The following is an 18,031-nucleotide window of genomic DNA, read 5'->3' as shown; positions in this document are numbered from 1 at the left end:
GGAAGTGACATCATTGTGCTTCTTCACTGACTCCCTGCCCCAAAGAGACTCTGAGAAACACCTGAGGAACAAGGACTGAACTGGGGGAAATGCTGGACCCAACCTAAAGGGATTTTTAGCCTGTGAAAGGAACACCTTAGGGTTTTAAGCTGTAAGCAAGTGCAGCTGGCCCCTTAAGAATCTGCAGCCTGCTTGAATAATCATTAAGGGTGAGAATTTGATATTCATATCCAATCTCTTTAGTATATTAAGTTTAGTTTGTGTGTTTTGTTTGTTTGTTAGGTAATCTGCTTTGATCTGTTTGCTATCCCTTAAAATCTATCTTTTATAGTTTAAAAAAAAAACCTTATTTTTGCTTTGTCTAAAACCAGTGTGTGGGAGTTATAACTTGGGGTGCAAAGCTGTTGCATATCCTTCTCCACATTGAGGGAGGGGGCAAATTTCATGAGCTTAAGCTGTGCAGATCTCTGTGCAGCACAAGACAGTATCATTTTGGGTTTACACTCCAGAGGGGAGTGTGCACTTGAGCAGCTAGGTGTGTCCCTACCTGCATGTGTGTTGAAGCATAGGAGAGGGTTTGGCAGGCTGGTCACAGCAGTAAAGGGAGTTGGTAGGTCAGGGCAGCCCAGTGGTACCCCAGTTCCAGGTGGCACCCCGGTGGGACCCCATCAACCAACCCCCTCCCCCAGTTTAATATAGATTAAATGAAGTCAATGAGCCACTCACATATCCAAAAATGTGCAAGTGTTGTAAGTGTTTGTGGCATCAGATATTAAGATATTTTAACAAATATTGAAGGGAATAAATCAGTTTGTATCTACTATTCAATCCTTCGAATACTTTATCAACAGAGATGTTTACCAAAGTACAGAGAGGAGTATGTCCAAACTAGGAATTTTATCTTTGTCAAAGGTAAGGTTTCCAATCTAAATGCTGGAATTGTTGAAAATTGATCACACCTTTCTTTACAAATACCAAAGTGTAATTTCCATTCTGACCCTTCTAACAAAAAAACAGGCTAAGTGTCCGTCCGCCCCTCCCCACAAAGTTTCTAATATAAATCCACCACTGGACAGTGACTTCTAAGCCTACATATTAATATGGGGCAGCTATAATGGATTAGACCCAAGGTCTATCTAGGAAATTTGAGCATGTTACAAATCAAAACTAAGAATGGGCAGAGAAAGAATTTGAGAATGACCCTAAAACCGGTGGTTAGAGCATCTATCTGGGAGGGAAATGCAGGCTCCACTCATCCTATTTAAATGTCTCTCTAATTATTATATCCAAAGTGGAACAAATTCAACAAGAGAAACTGAGGGAGGCCCCCCACTTCCATCAGAATATTGCATATCCCAGTGGTTACGACCCTTCTCCAGAGGGGTGTGGCAGACTCCTGTTTAAATCCTTTCTAACCCTCAGGCAGAGGGAAGAACTGAATCTGCTTCTCTCAAATCCCAGGTGAGTGCTATGTCTTCTGGACCAACCGTTATAAGACTGGTACCTCCTCCTCAGGCAATATTTTGAATGAGGCCCTAGCTGGTAGCTTTGCTCCGTGCATGTTAATTGGATTGGGCTGCAGGGGTGAGTTATGGTTTTCCACACCTATTTTGGGAGGATTTGAGGATCCCTCTGGGTTACCTAGAATGGTGTGTTGTGCACATGTCCAGAGGCAGAAACTTAGTGGGATTTTTCTGTGAAAATTTAGACACAAAATGAGTTTAGGCATCTAGAGATTATGTGGCAGCTGAGTGGGGTTTTTGTGGATTGCAATGGTGCCTAAATCTGGTATTTGGATGCCTAAGTCTCCTTGTGGATCTGGGTTTTACTTACCAAATATCCTCTACAGGCACTATTCTATCATGTATGAAATCCTTCTCTAAGGCAAATGTAAACTGTAACTTTGACTAGACATCGCTATACAGCATTGGCAACCCCACAAATTCAGGAATCATGAGCCAGGCCCCAAACATCCTGAATATTTTTTAAAAAATACATTTTTGATTCTCTTTATTTGACTTTTCATGTCTGAGCCTTTAAGGTGAACTAGACTCCTTATTTTGAAGCTTTTAGCAGATTCCAGCAGCTTGAGATTGGTATCAATGGGAATACTCGCACTGTTTGTTTAAATTTATTTATTTATTTTTAGGATAGATGCTTTTGATTGCAAGCTGATCCTGCAACCACTGATTATGTGTTGCATCTCCCACAGAATCCATATAGCTAAAATAGCAGCTCCTTCTTATAACAATTAATGCTGGTTTAGACTTCCAGGAATATGTAATTCCTAATTTGTGTAACCAGTCATCCCAACCTGTAAACACTGAAGCATTTCTTTTACTCTTCTATTACTTCATTAGCCACATTGATGTTATTTTTTCTGCAGAAGTGTTTATATTTCTAATTGGGTGTTTTACTTCCATAGCCTTTACTTTAGGCTAAATATTTTTTACAATACATAGTGGCGTTCTTCATTCTAGACAAAAAATATATTTTTGTACTGCCAAAATCAAAAATATTTAAAAAATTGAAATACTCCATAACTGTTATGCATTGCCCCCCAAACAACCTAATTCTTTTGCTATCCCACAGTGTTAAAAATGTGTCTGTACACTGATTCTGATCAATCAGGTTTATACTAGCATGTTTCCACAATACAAAACATTGATTAGTATTTTTGTATGATGGATATTAATAAATTAATTAAAACTTCCTGGCACTTTCACAACCCCACAGCTCCTCACCCTGGTGCTGTCCCCTCTGACAGCCCCTACACCACTGCAGATATCCTGTTTCTTCACTTTCAAAATCTGGTGCTGCTGCTATTCTCTCATTCCAGGGGGAATTTGATCTCCCATACCTGTATCAACTCCTGCAAGTGCTGATGGGCATTGAGACAACAGGTGAGCCAGTGCCAACACCATCTCTGGGCCTCGTAGACACACACAAACAGAGATGGGGTGAGGAGGGGCCCTTTGTGCAGATTGCCGCCCTCCTTCATGGGCAGTGAAATGTGCCCCCTGCTGCCATTTACAGTCCTGAACCAGAATTATTTTAGCAAGGGATGGATTTTTCTGCTAAAGCTGCAGTCAAGAAATTGCAGAAAAAAACAGCCTAACAGTATGGAACCATTCTCCTACCACTGAGTGATATAGACAGGATGGGGCCAAAAATGGAAAATCCAATGTTTAAGGCCTACATGGCAAAATTATTACAGTATAACTTTAGCTTTTTTTGGCATAAACTGCCTCAAGTTCAGAAATAAGAGTTCTTTTTGATTTATCCAGTATCTTTTCCCGCTTTAATTAATCCTATTTGGAATTGGCATTACTCTATTCCACAATGAGTTTTAGTGGTATAAGGTACCAGGGCTGCCCTGGGCGGGGCGGGGGGGGGACAAGTGGGGCAATTTGACCCAGGCCCCTGGGTCCTGCAGGGCCCCCACAAGAATTAGTATTTCTATAGTATTGCAACTTTTTTTTATGGGGGGACCCCGAAATTGCTTTGCCCCAGGCCCCCTGAATCCTCTGGCGAGCCTGTAAGGTACATGTGCACATGTCCTATTTTGGATAACTATAACACATTCTGGCAGTCTTCCACTGCTCTTATAGAATCATCAGAATACTAGGGTTGGAGGGACCTCAGGAGGTCATCTAGTCCAAGCCCCTGCTCAAAGGAGGACCAATCCACTAAATCATCCCAGCCAGGGCTTTGTCAACCTCTAAGGAAGGAGATCCACCACCTCACTATGTAACCCATTCCAGTTGCTTCACTACCCTCCCTAGTAAAAAGTTTTTCCTAATATCCAACCTAAACCTCCCCACTCCAACTTGAGACATACTCCTTGTTCTGTCATCTGCCACCACTGAGAACAGCTGAGCTCTATCCTCTTTGGAACCCTTTCAGGTGTTAAGCAGCTATCAAATCCTCCCTCATCTTCTCTTTGCAGACTAAACAAGCCCAGTTCCCTCAGCCTCTCCTCATAAGTCATGTGCTCCAGCCCATCATATTTCATTGCCCCCACTGGACTCTTCCAATTTTTTCCACATCCTTCTTGTAGTGTGAGCCCAAAACTGGACACAGTACTCCAGATGAGGCCTCACCAATGTGAATAGAGGGGAATGATCATGTCCCTTGATTTGCTGCGCAATACCCACTATATACAGCCCAAAATGCCATTAGCCTTCTTGGCAACAAGGCACACTGTTCTGACTCATCTCCAGCTTCTCATACCACTGTAACCTATGTCTTTTCTGCAGAACTGCTGCCTAGCCATTTCGTCCTAGTCTGTAGCAGTCCATGGATTCTTCCAGACAAGTGCAGAGTCCGCACTTAGACTTGTTGAACTCATCAGGTTTCTTTTTGCCCAAACTCTAATTAGTCTAGGTCCCTCTGTATGCTATCCCTACCTCCAGTGCTATCTACTGACCTCCCAGTTTACTATCATCTGCCAAACTTTGCTGAGGGTTCAGTCCACACATCCTCCAGATCATTATGAAGATATGAACAAAACTGGCCCCAGGACGACCTTGGGCCTCCGCTTGATACCAGCTGCCAACTAGACATGGAGCCTTGATCACTAACCACTGAGACTGACGATCTAGCCAGATTTCTATCCACCCTTATAGTCCATTCATCCAGTCCATCTTCTTAACTGCTGAAAGAATTCTGTGGGAGACCATATCAAAAGCTTTGCTAAGCAAGGAATAACACATCCCTGCTATCTCACATGCATGCTCACACCCATGTGAGTCTGCGTGTTGAACTCAGACCCACTACGGTCCAGGTGATCTGCACCAGAGGACATCTCCCATTTAAATGCTGGATCATAGCCATTTGCATCCTTTATGAGTCCTACTTGTGGAGAGTTCACATAGGCAATCACATACCCATTGCTAACACCATTCTCCCCTGCTTCTGTGTAGTCCCATCTGGTGGTCCTGGACGCCTTGCCTCTGGGAAAGAAGCACATCTTGTCCATGTGAATATGTGTCACAGAATGCCAGGATCTAGGAGGCTGCTCGGCAGAGCACATGCAGAGAAGGGTCATTCCTAACACATGGCTCAGTGTTAACCAAAGAATCTCCAGCCAGCTGCTGACAGCAATCTGGGTCCAGGGCAGCACAGTCAATGGGCTCCCATGCACACACAAGTTGCGCCCACATGGACACAATCCACCTGACATTTGGGCTGTGCTGGTGCCCACAAGTGCTGGCGGTGCTGCTGGCGTGCTCTTCGGCACAGCCGACTTTCACATGCCACTCAGTAGGGTTGCCAACGTCTAATTGTACCAAACCCAAAGACCCTTGCCGCTCTTCCTAGCCATGACCTGTTCCCCCGCCCCTTCTCCAAGGCCCTGTCTCCTGTTCACTCCATCCCCCCTCTCCATTGCTCACTCCCGACCAAGGGCAGGAGGTGTGAAGTGTGGAAGGAGGGTAGGGTGCAGGCTCTGGAGGGAATTTGGGTGCAGCAGGGGTGCAGCTCTGGATGGAAGTTTGAGTGTGGGATCTAGGTGTGGGCAGGAGTTTGGGCGTCGAGGTGGTCAGGGGTCAGCGCTTACCTCGGCCTAGCTCCCGAAAATGTCTGGTACATCCCCTCGGCAGCAGCTCCTAGGGACGGGGCCCAGGGGTCTCCACAATGCCGCTGCCAGCAGGTACCTCCCCTGCAGTTCCTGGTTGGCTGCAGTTCCCAGCCAATGGAGCTGCAGAGTCAGTGCTCAGGGTGGGAGCAACGTGCAGAGAACCCCTCCCCAGGGGCCACAAGGACATGCCAGCTGCTACAAGAGCAGCCGCGGAGCAAGAGAAGGCAGGAAGCCTGCCTTAGCCCTGCTGGCGCTGCAGTGTCAGCCAGGGGAACGCTGGCCCACTGGCAAGTGTCCTCTTTGCCCCCTCCCTCCGCCATCAGCGGCTGTCTCCAGCAGTGCTACAAGAACAACAAGGGACAAGAATCCAGCGACCACTGGGACCCCCCTTTCACTCTCTTCAAATGGCAGGCCCTGTCCACTCCACTCCTCCACTAGACAAGACAAACAGTTTCACCTAGTACCCTTTCTGTGAGACACCAGCATAGCCATCGCATGCACTCACCACTTTGCGTAATGTCTGCCACCATGCCCATCTGGTTTGAGAAAATGTGCCTGGTGTTGCTGTTAAATGGATAACAATTTTTAACACTGTACACACTCCGCTTCGAAAAACTTTCACTGAGGTCCGCTCCCCACACCCAAATTAATTTTAATAAAATATTCACAGAGTCATGATCACTTCCTTAGTTAAACTGTCATGGTATGCGCCCACTCTGAACCTGCCGTCGACAAAGTGGGGTCCCAGATGAACCTCTAACGCCTAACTTACTACGACTAGAAATCGATAAGCTGCCACCACCCAAAAAACGCCTCGTTTTGCGGCCTTATCTCGCAGCACAACACCTCCCTGGGCGACCCAGAAGACCCAAAACCACCTTGGGTTAACACACCAAAGAGCGAAACTAAAACATTCCCCTTCCTTTCTTCTTCTCCGATTCTCCCTCCTGGGTAACCACTGGGAGATCCCTGTGATTCAACCTTTGAAGTCTAAACAGAGAGGAAATTCACCCTTCCCCTCCCTTTCTCCCCCTCCCAGCACTACTCCCTGAGAGAGAAGACAGTATCTAACACACAGAGAAATCAGCGCTTTTCCTCTCATTCTTCTTCCTCCACAAATTCCCTGGTGAGTGCAGACCCCTCCGCTTGGGGTCTTACACCAAGATAACCCAAAAAATCAATCAGGTTCTTAAAGAAGAAGCTTATCAACGCAAAAGAAAAAAAAAAAGTTGTCTCTGTAAATTCAAGAATGGAAAATGTTATAAACCAAGTAACCTTTCAGCTTATACGACACCGGGAGATCCTCACCTCCCAGCACAATTACAAAGTTGCAAACAGAGATACAATTCCTCCTTTCCAGCAAATAACCCACATTTGCAAATAAAGAAAACAAACAAAAAAAAAAGACTAAACCGCCTTTCTAACTGGTACTTACTAAATTGAACAGAAGATTGGAGAGTCTGTATACCTGTCTGGTCCCTCTTAGATCCCTGAGAGAACAGAGAAGAAAAAAAAAGCACAAAACAAAGACTTCCCTCCACTGAGATTTGAAAGTATCTTGTCTCCTGACTGGTCCTCTGGTCAGGTGTTAGCCAGGTTTACTGGACTTGTTAACTCTTTACTATCTGTTTATGACAAAAGCACATTCATTTTCTACCACTACATTCTGCCATCAAAGTAGGTGCACAACATATGCCTGACCCCATGTCTCTGATCCCTTGGGTCACCTTGTAAAGACCCCCTGTCTGGCTGTTCATAAGATCCAGAAAGTCCCTCTGCCTCCACTTCCCCGTCATCTGCTCTCACAGATGTTGTGCAGAACACACCAAGCACTTATCACAAGAGAAAGGCATTGCTCAGCAGTCTCTAGCTTTGTCAGTAGGTTTCTTCTCCTTCCCTTCAGTCTTCCAAATGACAGCTGCACTACAGTTCTGCAGCTACTTGGGGTATAGCTATATAGAACCTTTCTCATGTCCAAGTGTAGAGAAAAATGGTGCATTAGTAGGGATGCAGAGGGTAAGCTAAATATATTGAATAAGAGGTAATTTTCAAGTAAAATTACCAAATAATTATCAAAATTCATAATAGGGAGAAAATTAAGGTAATCATGAATTACTTGCTTCTCATATGTCAAGTTCAGGAAAATCAGACCAACAAATGGAATTATTTATTATGGTTATTAATCACACTGCACTCAGGAAGTAACCACATACAAATATACCAAGGATTCTTTTTTCTATACACTAAGGGATGTCCCAAAATAAACAATTGAAATTGACTTTAAATAAAGAAAACACATATTTAAGTAAGCAAAAATAAGAGAAGGAACCAACAAGCAATTGAATGAACAAGGATTATGCGAATGAGATTCACCGGATTAAAAAAAAAGTAAATAAATTGGCTGATAAAATGTAGTAACTGTTAAAACAACCTCTTAACTAAACTTGAAATTCTAAAACAGAAAAAAAATTAAAACAAGTTTGGTTAACTATATAGAATGGACTAGTGTTATAAAACTGAGTATAAAACTGAAACATCTCTGGGCATTTAACTCAATGATATTCACTTCATTAAAATTGGCTAGTAGCTAAGCATTATTAACAGAATTCAACAAGTGGACAAATATTATCAGATAACCAAATATTAATTCAATGACATAACTAGATTAAAACTAATTCATTTGATATTAAACCTTTTAAACTAAAAACATATTTGGACAAAACTAGATAAATTGGGTAAGACAATCAAATTGAAAATAGTGTAAATTTAACAAAAGCTAGCAAAACAATGACAAAAAAGGTAACTTTGTGATGCTAAACATCATTCTGAAGGCAAATTCAAATGTATATAATTATTACAGCTCAAAATTCAGCATTGCTTAAGTACTTTCCTAGCTAGGAATGGTTGCAATGAAACATACAAAAGCTGGGGTACAAGAATCATAGGACTGGAAGGGACCTCAAGAGGTCTTCTAGTCCAGTTCCTTGCAACAGTCCAAACAGAGAGGATTAGCTCAGAGTTTATGGAATTAACAGGCAATTTTATACGTATGAAAGATCAGAAAGCAATTTGAGTAATCAAAGTTTTCAAATTAAAGTTAATCAAGCAGGTTTAGGGAGTGTTCTTAGAGAGGTGATAGGCAGATAGTGTACTGCAGCGGGAGATTTTGGTCTTTGAATTAATAGGTAGAAGAGAGACAGATTGTTAAAGACAATTCCACAGAAAACCCCTGATGTTCTTATATAGAAAAAGAACTATCATAAAGTACCCTGCTTTTGGTATTTAAAGTAGACAAAGAAAATAGGAACTAGTTCAATTCATAAACCAAGATTGGAATGACACTACTGTGTAGTGTGAGGTATTAAACACATTACATTACTCTGTAGTTAAAAATACACAACACAACTGAAATTAGCGTAAAAGTATTCTGAAGTTTAGAACACACACAAATAAAGATTGTAGTGAGATTTTGAAGTTAGAAAACAGCTTTCCTCACTCACACATACAGAGTAATGATGCAAGGGTGAGAGACCAAAGGACTTGCAAGTAATTGTCACTCACACCTATAAAAACAGAACAGTCACAGGGGTTAAGTGTAAAATACAGGACAGAGTAGAACAGTGAACAACAAAGTTACAAGTTCTCAGTAGCAGTTACAGTTAGGAACTGAGCTGAAAGAGAACAAAAAATAATCAAACAATGAATTTCCATAAAGATATGATAACACAATAAGAACAGCTGAACTTTAGTTATGTCCTCATCAAACCAAAAAGATTTGAAGGGTAGCTCTATTAAGCAGTAAACTAAGTGAGGTGACATCACCATCACACACACAAGGTGTGAATAACAACTCTGGCAGCTACAGTGGAAAGCATGCGGTTTAATCAGCACCAGCTCAGTTTTAGTCTATGCCTACACTATGGACCTTACAGCAGCACAGCTGCACCTCTGTAAAGTCTCCTGTATAGACAGTCAATGCCAGCGGGAAAGAGCTTTCCTGTCGACATAATTAAACCACCCCCAATGAGTGGCAGTAGCTACGTCAGTGGAACAGCATCTCCACTGACACAGTGCTGTCCACACCGGCATGTCTGTCGGTGAGACTTATGTCGGTCAGGGATGTGGTTTTTTTACACCCCTGACCCACAAAATTTTTGCTGACAAAAGTGATAGTGTATGTCTACACTATGGGATTATTCCGATTTTACAGAAACCAGTATTTGGAAACAGATTATATAAAGTCCAGTGTACATGGCTACACTAAGCATAGTAATTCGGCAGTGTGCGTCCATGTACCAAGGCTAGCATCGATTTCCAGAGCGTTGCACTGTGGGTAGCAATCCCATAGCTAGCCCATAGTTCCCGCAGTCTCCCCCACCCATTGGAATTCTGGGTTGAGATTGTGGCAAATTGCCAGCACTATAATGATGGGTCTCGTGCTTTCTCTTCTTTGGGGGCGGGGGGGTTCAGGGCACCATTTCTTGCCCTTAAATTGGAATATTAATTGCCCCACTAGTGTCCTAGAGGAGGGGAGTGGAGAGGGAGGGACCTGGGCCCACCTTCTACTCCAGGTCCCAGCCCAGGGGCCCTAAGGATAGTGGTGAACCACGTGAACTGACAGTTCCTTCCCCTGGGCTACTTCCCTCTCCTGCCATTCAGCTTGTGGGGGGCTTCCTGCCCTCCCTCTGCACAAGCCAGGTGCCCCTTACCTAGGGTCTAGGACTTCTTAGCCCACCACAGCATTTCTCCAAACTGTCCTCTGCTTCCCTTCAAAGTGTTCTCTGCTCCAACACCAATCTTTTCAGCTCCTACTCCCACACTGTCTGATTGAAGCAGGGGTTTTTATCATGTGACTGGCTGCAGGTGCTCTAATTGGCGTAAGGTGCTCTAGTTAATCTGTAGCAAACTTTCTTCCCCTTACAGGGAATAAGGCTTCCTTCTAACCCTCTCCTGCTGCCCTCTGGCCATGCTGTATCACAAGATCACAATGCATGATAGGGCAAAAACAGTGTCGCGAGTGATTCTGGGTAAACGTCGTCAGTCAATCCTTCCTCCGTGAAAGCAACGGCAGACAATCATTTCACGCCCTTTCCCCTGGATTGCCCTGGCAGACGCCATAGCATGGCAACCATGGAGACCGTTTAGCCTTTTTTCACTCTCACCGTATGTGTACTGGATGCTGCTGACAGACGCGGTACTGCAGTGCTACACAGCAGCATTCACTTACCTTTGCAAGGCAGCAGAGACAGTTACCAGCCCTATTGCCTGTCTGCTGCTTTGGAAATTGGCAATGACAGATACCAGTTATATTGTACCGTCTGCTGCGGTCAGGGTGCTCCTGGCTGGCCTCACTGAGATCGGCCAGGGGCACATGGACAAAAATGGGAATGACTCCCCAGGTCATTCCCTTCTTTACATTTTGTCTAAAAGTAGAAGCAGCAGAGAATCCTGTGGCACCTTATAGACTAACAGTCTAAAAGTAGAGTCAGTACTGCCTAGAATATGGGGCAAGTCTACTAAAGAACCAGAGAGCACAGCCATTTCAGGTCAGAGCCCCAGATATCCCGCAGAAATAATGAGCTACATGCCATTCTAGGGGGTGCCCCTGCAACAGCCCCACTCATCGCTTCCCTCCTCCCCCATCCCTCCTGGGCTACCGTGGCAGTGTCCCCCCATTTGTGTGATGAAGTAATAAAGAATGCAGGAATTGAGATAAAATGAGGGGGAGGCAGCCTCCAGCTGCTATGATATTCCAGGCAGGACTGAATCTCCAGGAGACAAACTTAAAGAAGGGAATGACCGGGAGTCATTCCCATTTTTGCCCAGGCACCCCGGCCGACCTTACCGAGGCCAGCCAGGAGCTCTCACAGGATGATGATGACGGTTACCAGTCCTATTGCACCGTCTGCCATCAGGGAGAGGAGAGGAGGGGATGCTACTGTTTAGCGCTGCAACACCCCATCTACCAGCAGCATCCAGTAGACATATGGTGACATTGAAAAAAGACGAGAAACAATTTTTTTCCCTTTTCTTTCACGGCATGACAACATATACCCTGAACCACCCGCGATAATGTTTTTGACCCTTCAGGCTTTGGGAGCTCAGCCAAGAATGCAAATGGTTTTCGGAGACTGCAGGAACTGTGGGATAGCTCGAGTCCTCAGTCCCCCCTCCCTCCATGAGCGTCCATTTGATTCTTTGGCTTTCCATTACGCTTGTCATGCAGCACTATGTTGAGTCCCTGCTGTGGCCTCTGTCTATCATAGCCTTGGAGATTTTTTCAAATGATTTGGCATTTCGTCTTTTGGATCGGAGCTCTTATAGAACAGATCTGTCTCCCCATACAGCGATCAGATCCAGTATCTCCAATACGGTCCACGTTGGATCTCTTTTTGGATTCTGGGACTGCATGGTCACCCGTGCTGATCGGTGCTCCACGCTGGGCAAACAGGAAATGAAATTCAAAAGTTCGCGGCGCTTTTCCTGTCTACCTGGCCAGTGCATCCGAGTTCAGATTGCTGTCCAGAGCGGTCACAATGGTGCACTGTGGGATAGCGCCCAGAGGCCAATACCTTCGAATTGCGGTCACACTAACCCTATCCAACAAGGCAATACCGATTTCAGCACTACTTCCCTCATCGGGGAGGATTAGAGATCCCGGCATTAAGAGCCCTTTATATCGATATAAAGGGCTTCGTTGTGTGGATGGGTGCAGAGTTCATTCAGTTTAACGCTGCTAAATTCGGTATAAACGCGTAGTGTAGACCAGGCCTTAGTTACCATGTTGTCATTTGCAAATTCTATTAGCCCAGTTATGCTCTTCGGAGTATTTCCCCCAATCTTAAACTGCTTTAAGGCTTGATTTTTTTTTTTAATCACTACTGCTAGTGAAATTCTTTTCTTTTGCACCATTTGAAAATAGGAAATATTTTATAGTTGGATGTAAGTTGCTAGGTGTTCTTAATTGGAAAATACCAAAAACATATATAATCCTAAGAGCCCAAGAGTCTGGTTTTATGGAAGAGAACTGAACTCCAATGGGTTCTGTGTTCTAGGAAAACATTAATTATTCTCTCCAAGGCCAAATTCTAACTTCCTTTGAAGCACAGAAATTCCCTACAGAATTTTAGCAATAAGAATTGAAATCTTTCTGCACGTAAGTAGGTGGAATTTCTCATCCTTTATTCCATTGTTCAGTGTGCAGTTTTCTTCATGGTGGAAGTTAGGATAATGTCAACGTAAGGAGTCATTAGATCAAAGGAACTGGAGACAGGGTTATCACCTGACAGGTGGGTGTCCTCACCACAAGACTGTTGAGTTAGTCTCTGTCTCTGGCCCAGTGACTATGTATTTATATACAGTGGAACTGTTTTACTGGGATAGACTGAGTGAGTCCCACAGCCAGACTAGCTCTGTGGCTAGGGTACTTCTCTGAGAATTGGCAGATCCATGTTCAAATTCTTTTACCTCATCACGTGGAGGGGGGACTTGAACTAAGGGTCTTCCACATCTGTGCTGAAAGTTGTCTTTCTCCTCCTCAATCTCCTGTTGTTTTGTGCTGAGTTACATGGCCTCTGAACATGAACATGCCCCATCATGAATTGCAAGACCAAAGAGGAGCCTATCTCTGAGAGAGAGATGGGGCTTAGACCACATCACTTTCATTGGCATGTCCCATTGGCTAGCTTTGGTGGCTCCCCACCTGCTGGCCCTTATGAATCACAATCTAAACTGCCTGTCTCACCCCATTCATTCTCTATGGAGTCTAGGCTGCTAACTGAGGCTTTGTGGATCCCAGCGTCATTCCTGTGATTTTCTAGATGCCTAAAAGTTAGGCGTTGCAATACTCAGTGTCACAGCACCTCAGTCCCTTGGAGCATCCAGGTCTAAAACACTATCAAGTATAAATTAGAAGTCACAGTCTATAAGATGAAGCTGGTTCTAGGTCAGGAGTAGTCAACAGGCCAACCATGGGCCAAATCTGGACCACCAGAAACTTTTGAATGGGTCCCAAAATCTTTTTATTTATTTATGATTACCATTATTGTTGTTTTTTATTATTATTATTTTCTCTGACGCCTGAACCTTGACTATACCTTGACCAAGAAATTTGGGCCTTGACAAAAATAATTGACTACCCCTGTGATAACATCAAAACTAAAACTGGGAGATGAAGGAGGATGTTCACAGTTTCTTGAGAAGTGATAATCAAATGCTATCACAATGTGCGAATCTTGTCTCAGCCTTTTGCTCTGAATGGCTCTGTCCCAGGAAGATAATTTCATTTTCTGCTTTAATAAACATTTCATGTCCTAGTCACATGGCCACTCCAGCCTGGTCTGACTCTAAGATTCATGGGAATTGGAAAAGGTGTCCCTCATTTGGCCCAGTCCTAGCCAGGACATTTCTAGGGTGTGTGTCCTATGTGGATTCTCTTATGAGTACTGAGGTTTGAGCTGTGCCGGAAGTCTTTCCCACAGTCAGTGCACTTATAGGGTTTCTCACCACTGTGAAGTCTCTTATGTGACAGAAGGTGTGAGCTGCTTCTAAAGCTTTTCCCACACTCATTGCATGTGTAAGGTCTCTCACCTGTGTGGGATCTCTGGTGATTAGAAAGGGCTGAATTGTTATAGAAACTTTTCCCACAGTGAAGACACTTGTAGGGTCTCTCTCCACTGTGGATTCTTTGATGTTCAGAAAGGGCTGAGCTTGCACGGAAACTTTTTCCACATTCGGAGCACTTAAAGGGTTTCTCCCCTGTGTGGATCCTCTGGTGAGTAGTAAGGGTTGATCTGCGAGTAAAGCTTTTCCCACATTCATGGCAGTTATACGGTTTCTCTCCTGTGTGGGTTGTATGATGTGATCGAAGGTGCGAGAGGCAACTAAAGCATTTCCCACACTCATTGCATTTGTAGGGTCTCTCCCCTGTATGGGTTCTCTGATGATCATTGAGTTCTACACTGTAACTGAAGCTTTTCCCACAGTCCGGGCAGCTATAGGGTTTCTCTCCTGTGTGAATTCTCTGATGCTTAATAAGAGACGAACTTTGACTGAAGCTTTTCCCACACTCATTGCATTGGTAAGGTCTCTCTCCTGTATGGGTTCTCTGATGTGATAGAAGGTTTGAGCTCTGAATGAAGCTTTTCCCGCAAGTAGGGCATTCATAGGGTTTCTCCCCCGTGTGGGTTCTCTGATGTGACAGAAGATTTGAGCTCACACGGAAACTTTTCCCACACTCACTGCATTCATAAGGTTTCTCTCCTGTGTGGATTCTTTGATGCTGAATAAGAGTTGAGCTCCGACTGAAGCTCTTCCCACAGTCAAGGCAGTTATAGGTCTTCTTTTGTTCGTGGACTGTACGATGTGTAATTAAGGCTGAGCTCTGTTTGAATCTTTTCCCACAGTCTAGGCACGCGTAGGGTCTCTCTCCTGTATGGGTTCTCTGGTGTCTAGTAAGTTGTGATCTGCACCGGAAACTTTTTCTACAGTCATCGCATGTATAAGGTGTCTTACCAGTGGGGATTCTCTGTTGAACCATGTTTTTGTTTTCCTTGACCCATATTTTCTGGTCAGAAGATGTACATTTACTCTGCCCCAGCTGGTTTTCTTGCATGCAAAAGTCAGTGCAGGCCAGAGGGGCAGTATCTCCATGTTCAGGAATCTGGGAAGCCTCCCTTTCAGATCTTCCTGATGTCCTGTGTGGTTCCAATTGCTCAGGATGTTCCTGATTCTCCTCCTTGTTCTCACTCACCATCCTATCACCTGCTGTGACAAAGAGAATCCAGACACAAGTCATTCCCTGTTCTGGGGCGGGGGGGGGGGAACCTCACAAAGGGGAACAGTAAAGGGCAGAACAAATCAAAATAACTGCGGAGGAGATTGAAATAGCAGCAAACCCTTCCCCAGAGGAGAGAGAGGAGGGGACCTATCCTTCAAATACAGACGAAGGCAGAGGCTGAAGGGTCAGACAGGCTTGATGAAAATGCCTAAGGGACATCGGCCATGAGGATACAATAATTGGTTTCTGAATCAGTGTAGCCGATTCCTCACCTGTGTAGGCATCTCTCAGGATCTCCCATTCCTGGAGACTGGGGACCCACAGTTTTTCCTCTCGTTCCAGCCAGGAGGTCACACTGGGTTTGGAAACTGGAAATCCTGCATTGAGGGGGCAAGGAAATAAGTGCTAATCTTGTTCATTAAGATGAGTACTGTTACTACTTCCAGATCCAGGAGCTGAATAAGCAAGCCAGAAAGGCTCCTTCCTCCCCACCCCCATGCTATAGGAACTAGGCTATAAATCAGTCAGACTCCTTGACACACTGGTCTAGATGAAGGGTTAATCCACTCTGCCTAGGGAATTGCCATAACATATTTCTCTAGGGAGCGGAGCATAATTGTTTTGCTCTCTAGACATATGGGGTACAATCAAGTCTCTATCCCTGCCAAATATACCACCTTCTCCCACCACGCACAAGTCGTTCTCTAACACAAGCCAGACCTGGAAGATCCTTGTGAGTTTACTGGGCTGGGGACTGTGTCTCTTTATGTCTAAGGCTATGATTTTGTCATGGAAGTCATGGAATCTGTGACTTCCAGAAACCTCCATGACTTCAGCCCACAGTGGCTCTGCGCTGCAGGGTCCTCCCACTGCTTGTGGTGGCTCAGATCAAGGTGGCCACTGTGGGTGGGGGAGATCCGAGCTGCCATGGTTGGTGGGAGAACCCCACAGTTCACAGACACTGCAGGCAGTGGCGGCCATGGGAGCTCTGTGCTGCCGTGGGTGGCGGGGTCCCCCCTGCAGCTGTGAGCTGTGAGTGGTGGGGGAACCCTGAAGCTCCAAGCTGTCAGGAACAGTGAGGGCCCCCAGAGCTGTCCAGTCCCACCACGGGCAGTGGGGGACTCCAGAGCACCAGCAGTGATGGGTGCTAGAGACTTCTCCCTCCCCATTTTGTCACAGATATTTTTAGTAAAATCATGAATTCATGAAATTCTTCTTTATTCCATGAATTCTTCTTTATTGCCCATAACTTTTACTAAAAATACCCAGGACAAAATCTTAGCCTTACTCATAGCTCATGTTTTCTGAAACTTTTATCATTTTTGTTGCTCTTCTCTGGACTCCCTTTAATTTGTCCACTTCTTTCTTAAAATGTGGCACTCAGGACAGGAAACAGTCCTCCAGCTGAGACTTCCCCAGTGCTGAGTAGATCAGGACAGTTACCTCTTGGGTCTTACATATGACACTCCTATTGATACACCTCAGGATAGTAGCCTTTTTCACAACTACATCACATTTTTGACTCATATTCAATTTGTGATCCACTATAACTCAAGAGTTCCTTCTCAGCAGTAGTACTGTACCACAGTTCCCTAGTTCACTTATGAGAATGTCATATAGGACTGTCTCAAAAGCTTTACTAAAATTAAAATAAATTGTCTCTAGTGCTTCCTCCCAGCCACTCAGCCAGTAACCCTGTCAAAGAAGGATATTAGGTTAGTTTGGCATGATTTGTTTTTGACAAATACATGGTGGGTATTATTTATTATCTCATTATCCTCTACATGCTTACAAATTGACTGTTATAATTTGGTTCAGTATCTTTCCAGGTATCAAAGTTAGGTTGACTCATCTATAATTCCCAAGGTCCTCTTTGTTCCTCTTTTAAAGATAGGTACCACGTTTGCCCTGCTCCAGTCCTCTAGGACCTCACTCACCTCGATAAGTTCTGAAAGAAAATTGCTACTGCATTCAAGATTGCTTCATCTAGTTGGTTAAATACCTGGGGATGAATTGTGTCAGGCCCTGCCAACTTGAATAAATCTAAGAGTATTTTTTAACCTGTTGTTTTCCTATTCTGGCTTGTGTGTCTTCCTTCTTAATAGCAGATGTGGTAAACGTCTGGTCACAATTCACTTTTTTAGGCAAGACTGAAGCAAAATGTATTGTCTTTTATTAGCTCTCCTTCCCCACCAAGTAGAGAACAAACACTTTCCTTCATCTTTCTCTAGTTCCTAATGTATTTAAAGAACCCCTTATTGCCTTTTACATCCTTTGCTATGTGCGACATGTTTGGTGCCCTAGCCTTTCCAGTCATGTCCCTACATGCTTCTATTACTCTCTCATATCCATCCTTTGCAATCTCTCCAGATATCCACTTTGGTGGGATTCCCTTTCAATTTTCAGGTTATTGAAAAATCTCCTGATGCAGCCATATTGGCCTCTGACTATTTTTCCTATCTTTTCTTCACATCAGGAGAGTTTGTTGCTGTGCCTTAAATATTGTCTCTCTGAGAAAGTGTCAGCTGTCTTGAAGTCTTTTTTGGCTTAAGCAGCAGAGAATCCTGTGGCACCTTATAGACTAACAGGCGTTTTGGAGCATGAGCTTTCGTGGGTGAATACCCACTTCGTCAGATGCAGGTAGTGGAAATTTCCAGGGGCAGGTATATATA

At 44.3% G+C, this 18,031-nt stretch overlaps 2 protein-coding genes across 5 annotated transcripts in view; one reads left to right on the top strand and one right to left on the bottom strand.

Moving 5' to 3' along the window:
• LOC116837181 (uncharacterized) overlaps positions 1–18,031 on the top strand; it is a 91,092-nt gene that overhangs the window by 30,967 nt on the left and 42,094 nt on the right. The gene's annotated exons all lie outside the window — the stretch shown is intronic.
• LOC116837175 (uncharacterized) overlaps positions 7,717–18,031 on the bottom strand; it is a 15,590-nt gene continuing 5,275 nt past the window's right edge. For 2 of the 4 annotated variants that reach the window (XM_032801387.2, XM_075071978.1), the window contains 2 exons: positions 15,632–15,736; positions 7,717–15,346 (listed from right to left, as the gene is read on the bottom strand). In XM_032801387.2, the coding sequence (XP_032657278.1) occupies positions 13,989–15,346; positions 15,632–15,736 (1,463 nt within the window). In that variant the 3' untranslated portion in view covers positions 7,717–13,988. Of the gene's footprint in view, positions 15,347–15,631; positions 15,765–18,031 lie in introns of all 4 variants that reach the window. The other 2 variants (XM_075071976.1, XM_075071977.1) reach the window with 2 other exon arrangements.

The sequence above is a fragment of the Chelonoidis abingdonii genome, chromosome 13 (assembly GCF_003597395.2).
Source record: "Chelonoidis abingdonii isolate Lonesome George chromosome 13, CheloAbing_2.0, whole genome shotgun sequence".
Taxonomy (NCBI): Eukaryota; Metazoa; Chordata; order Testudines; family Testudinidae; genus Chelonoidis; species Chelonoidis abingdonii.
This window is presented reverse-complemented; position numbering and strand designations above follow the sequence as displayed.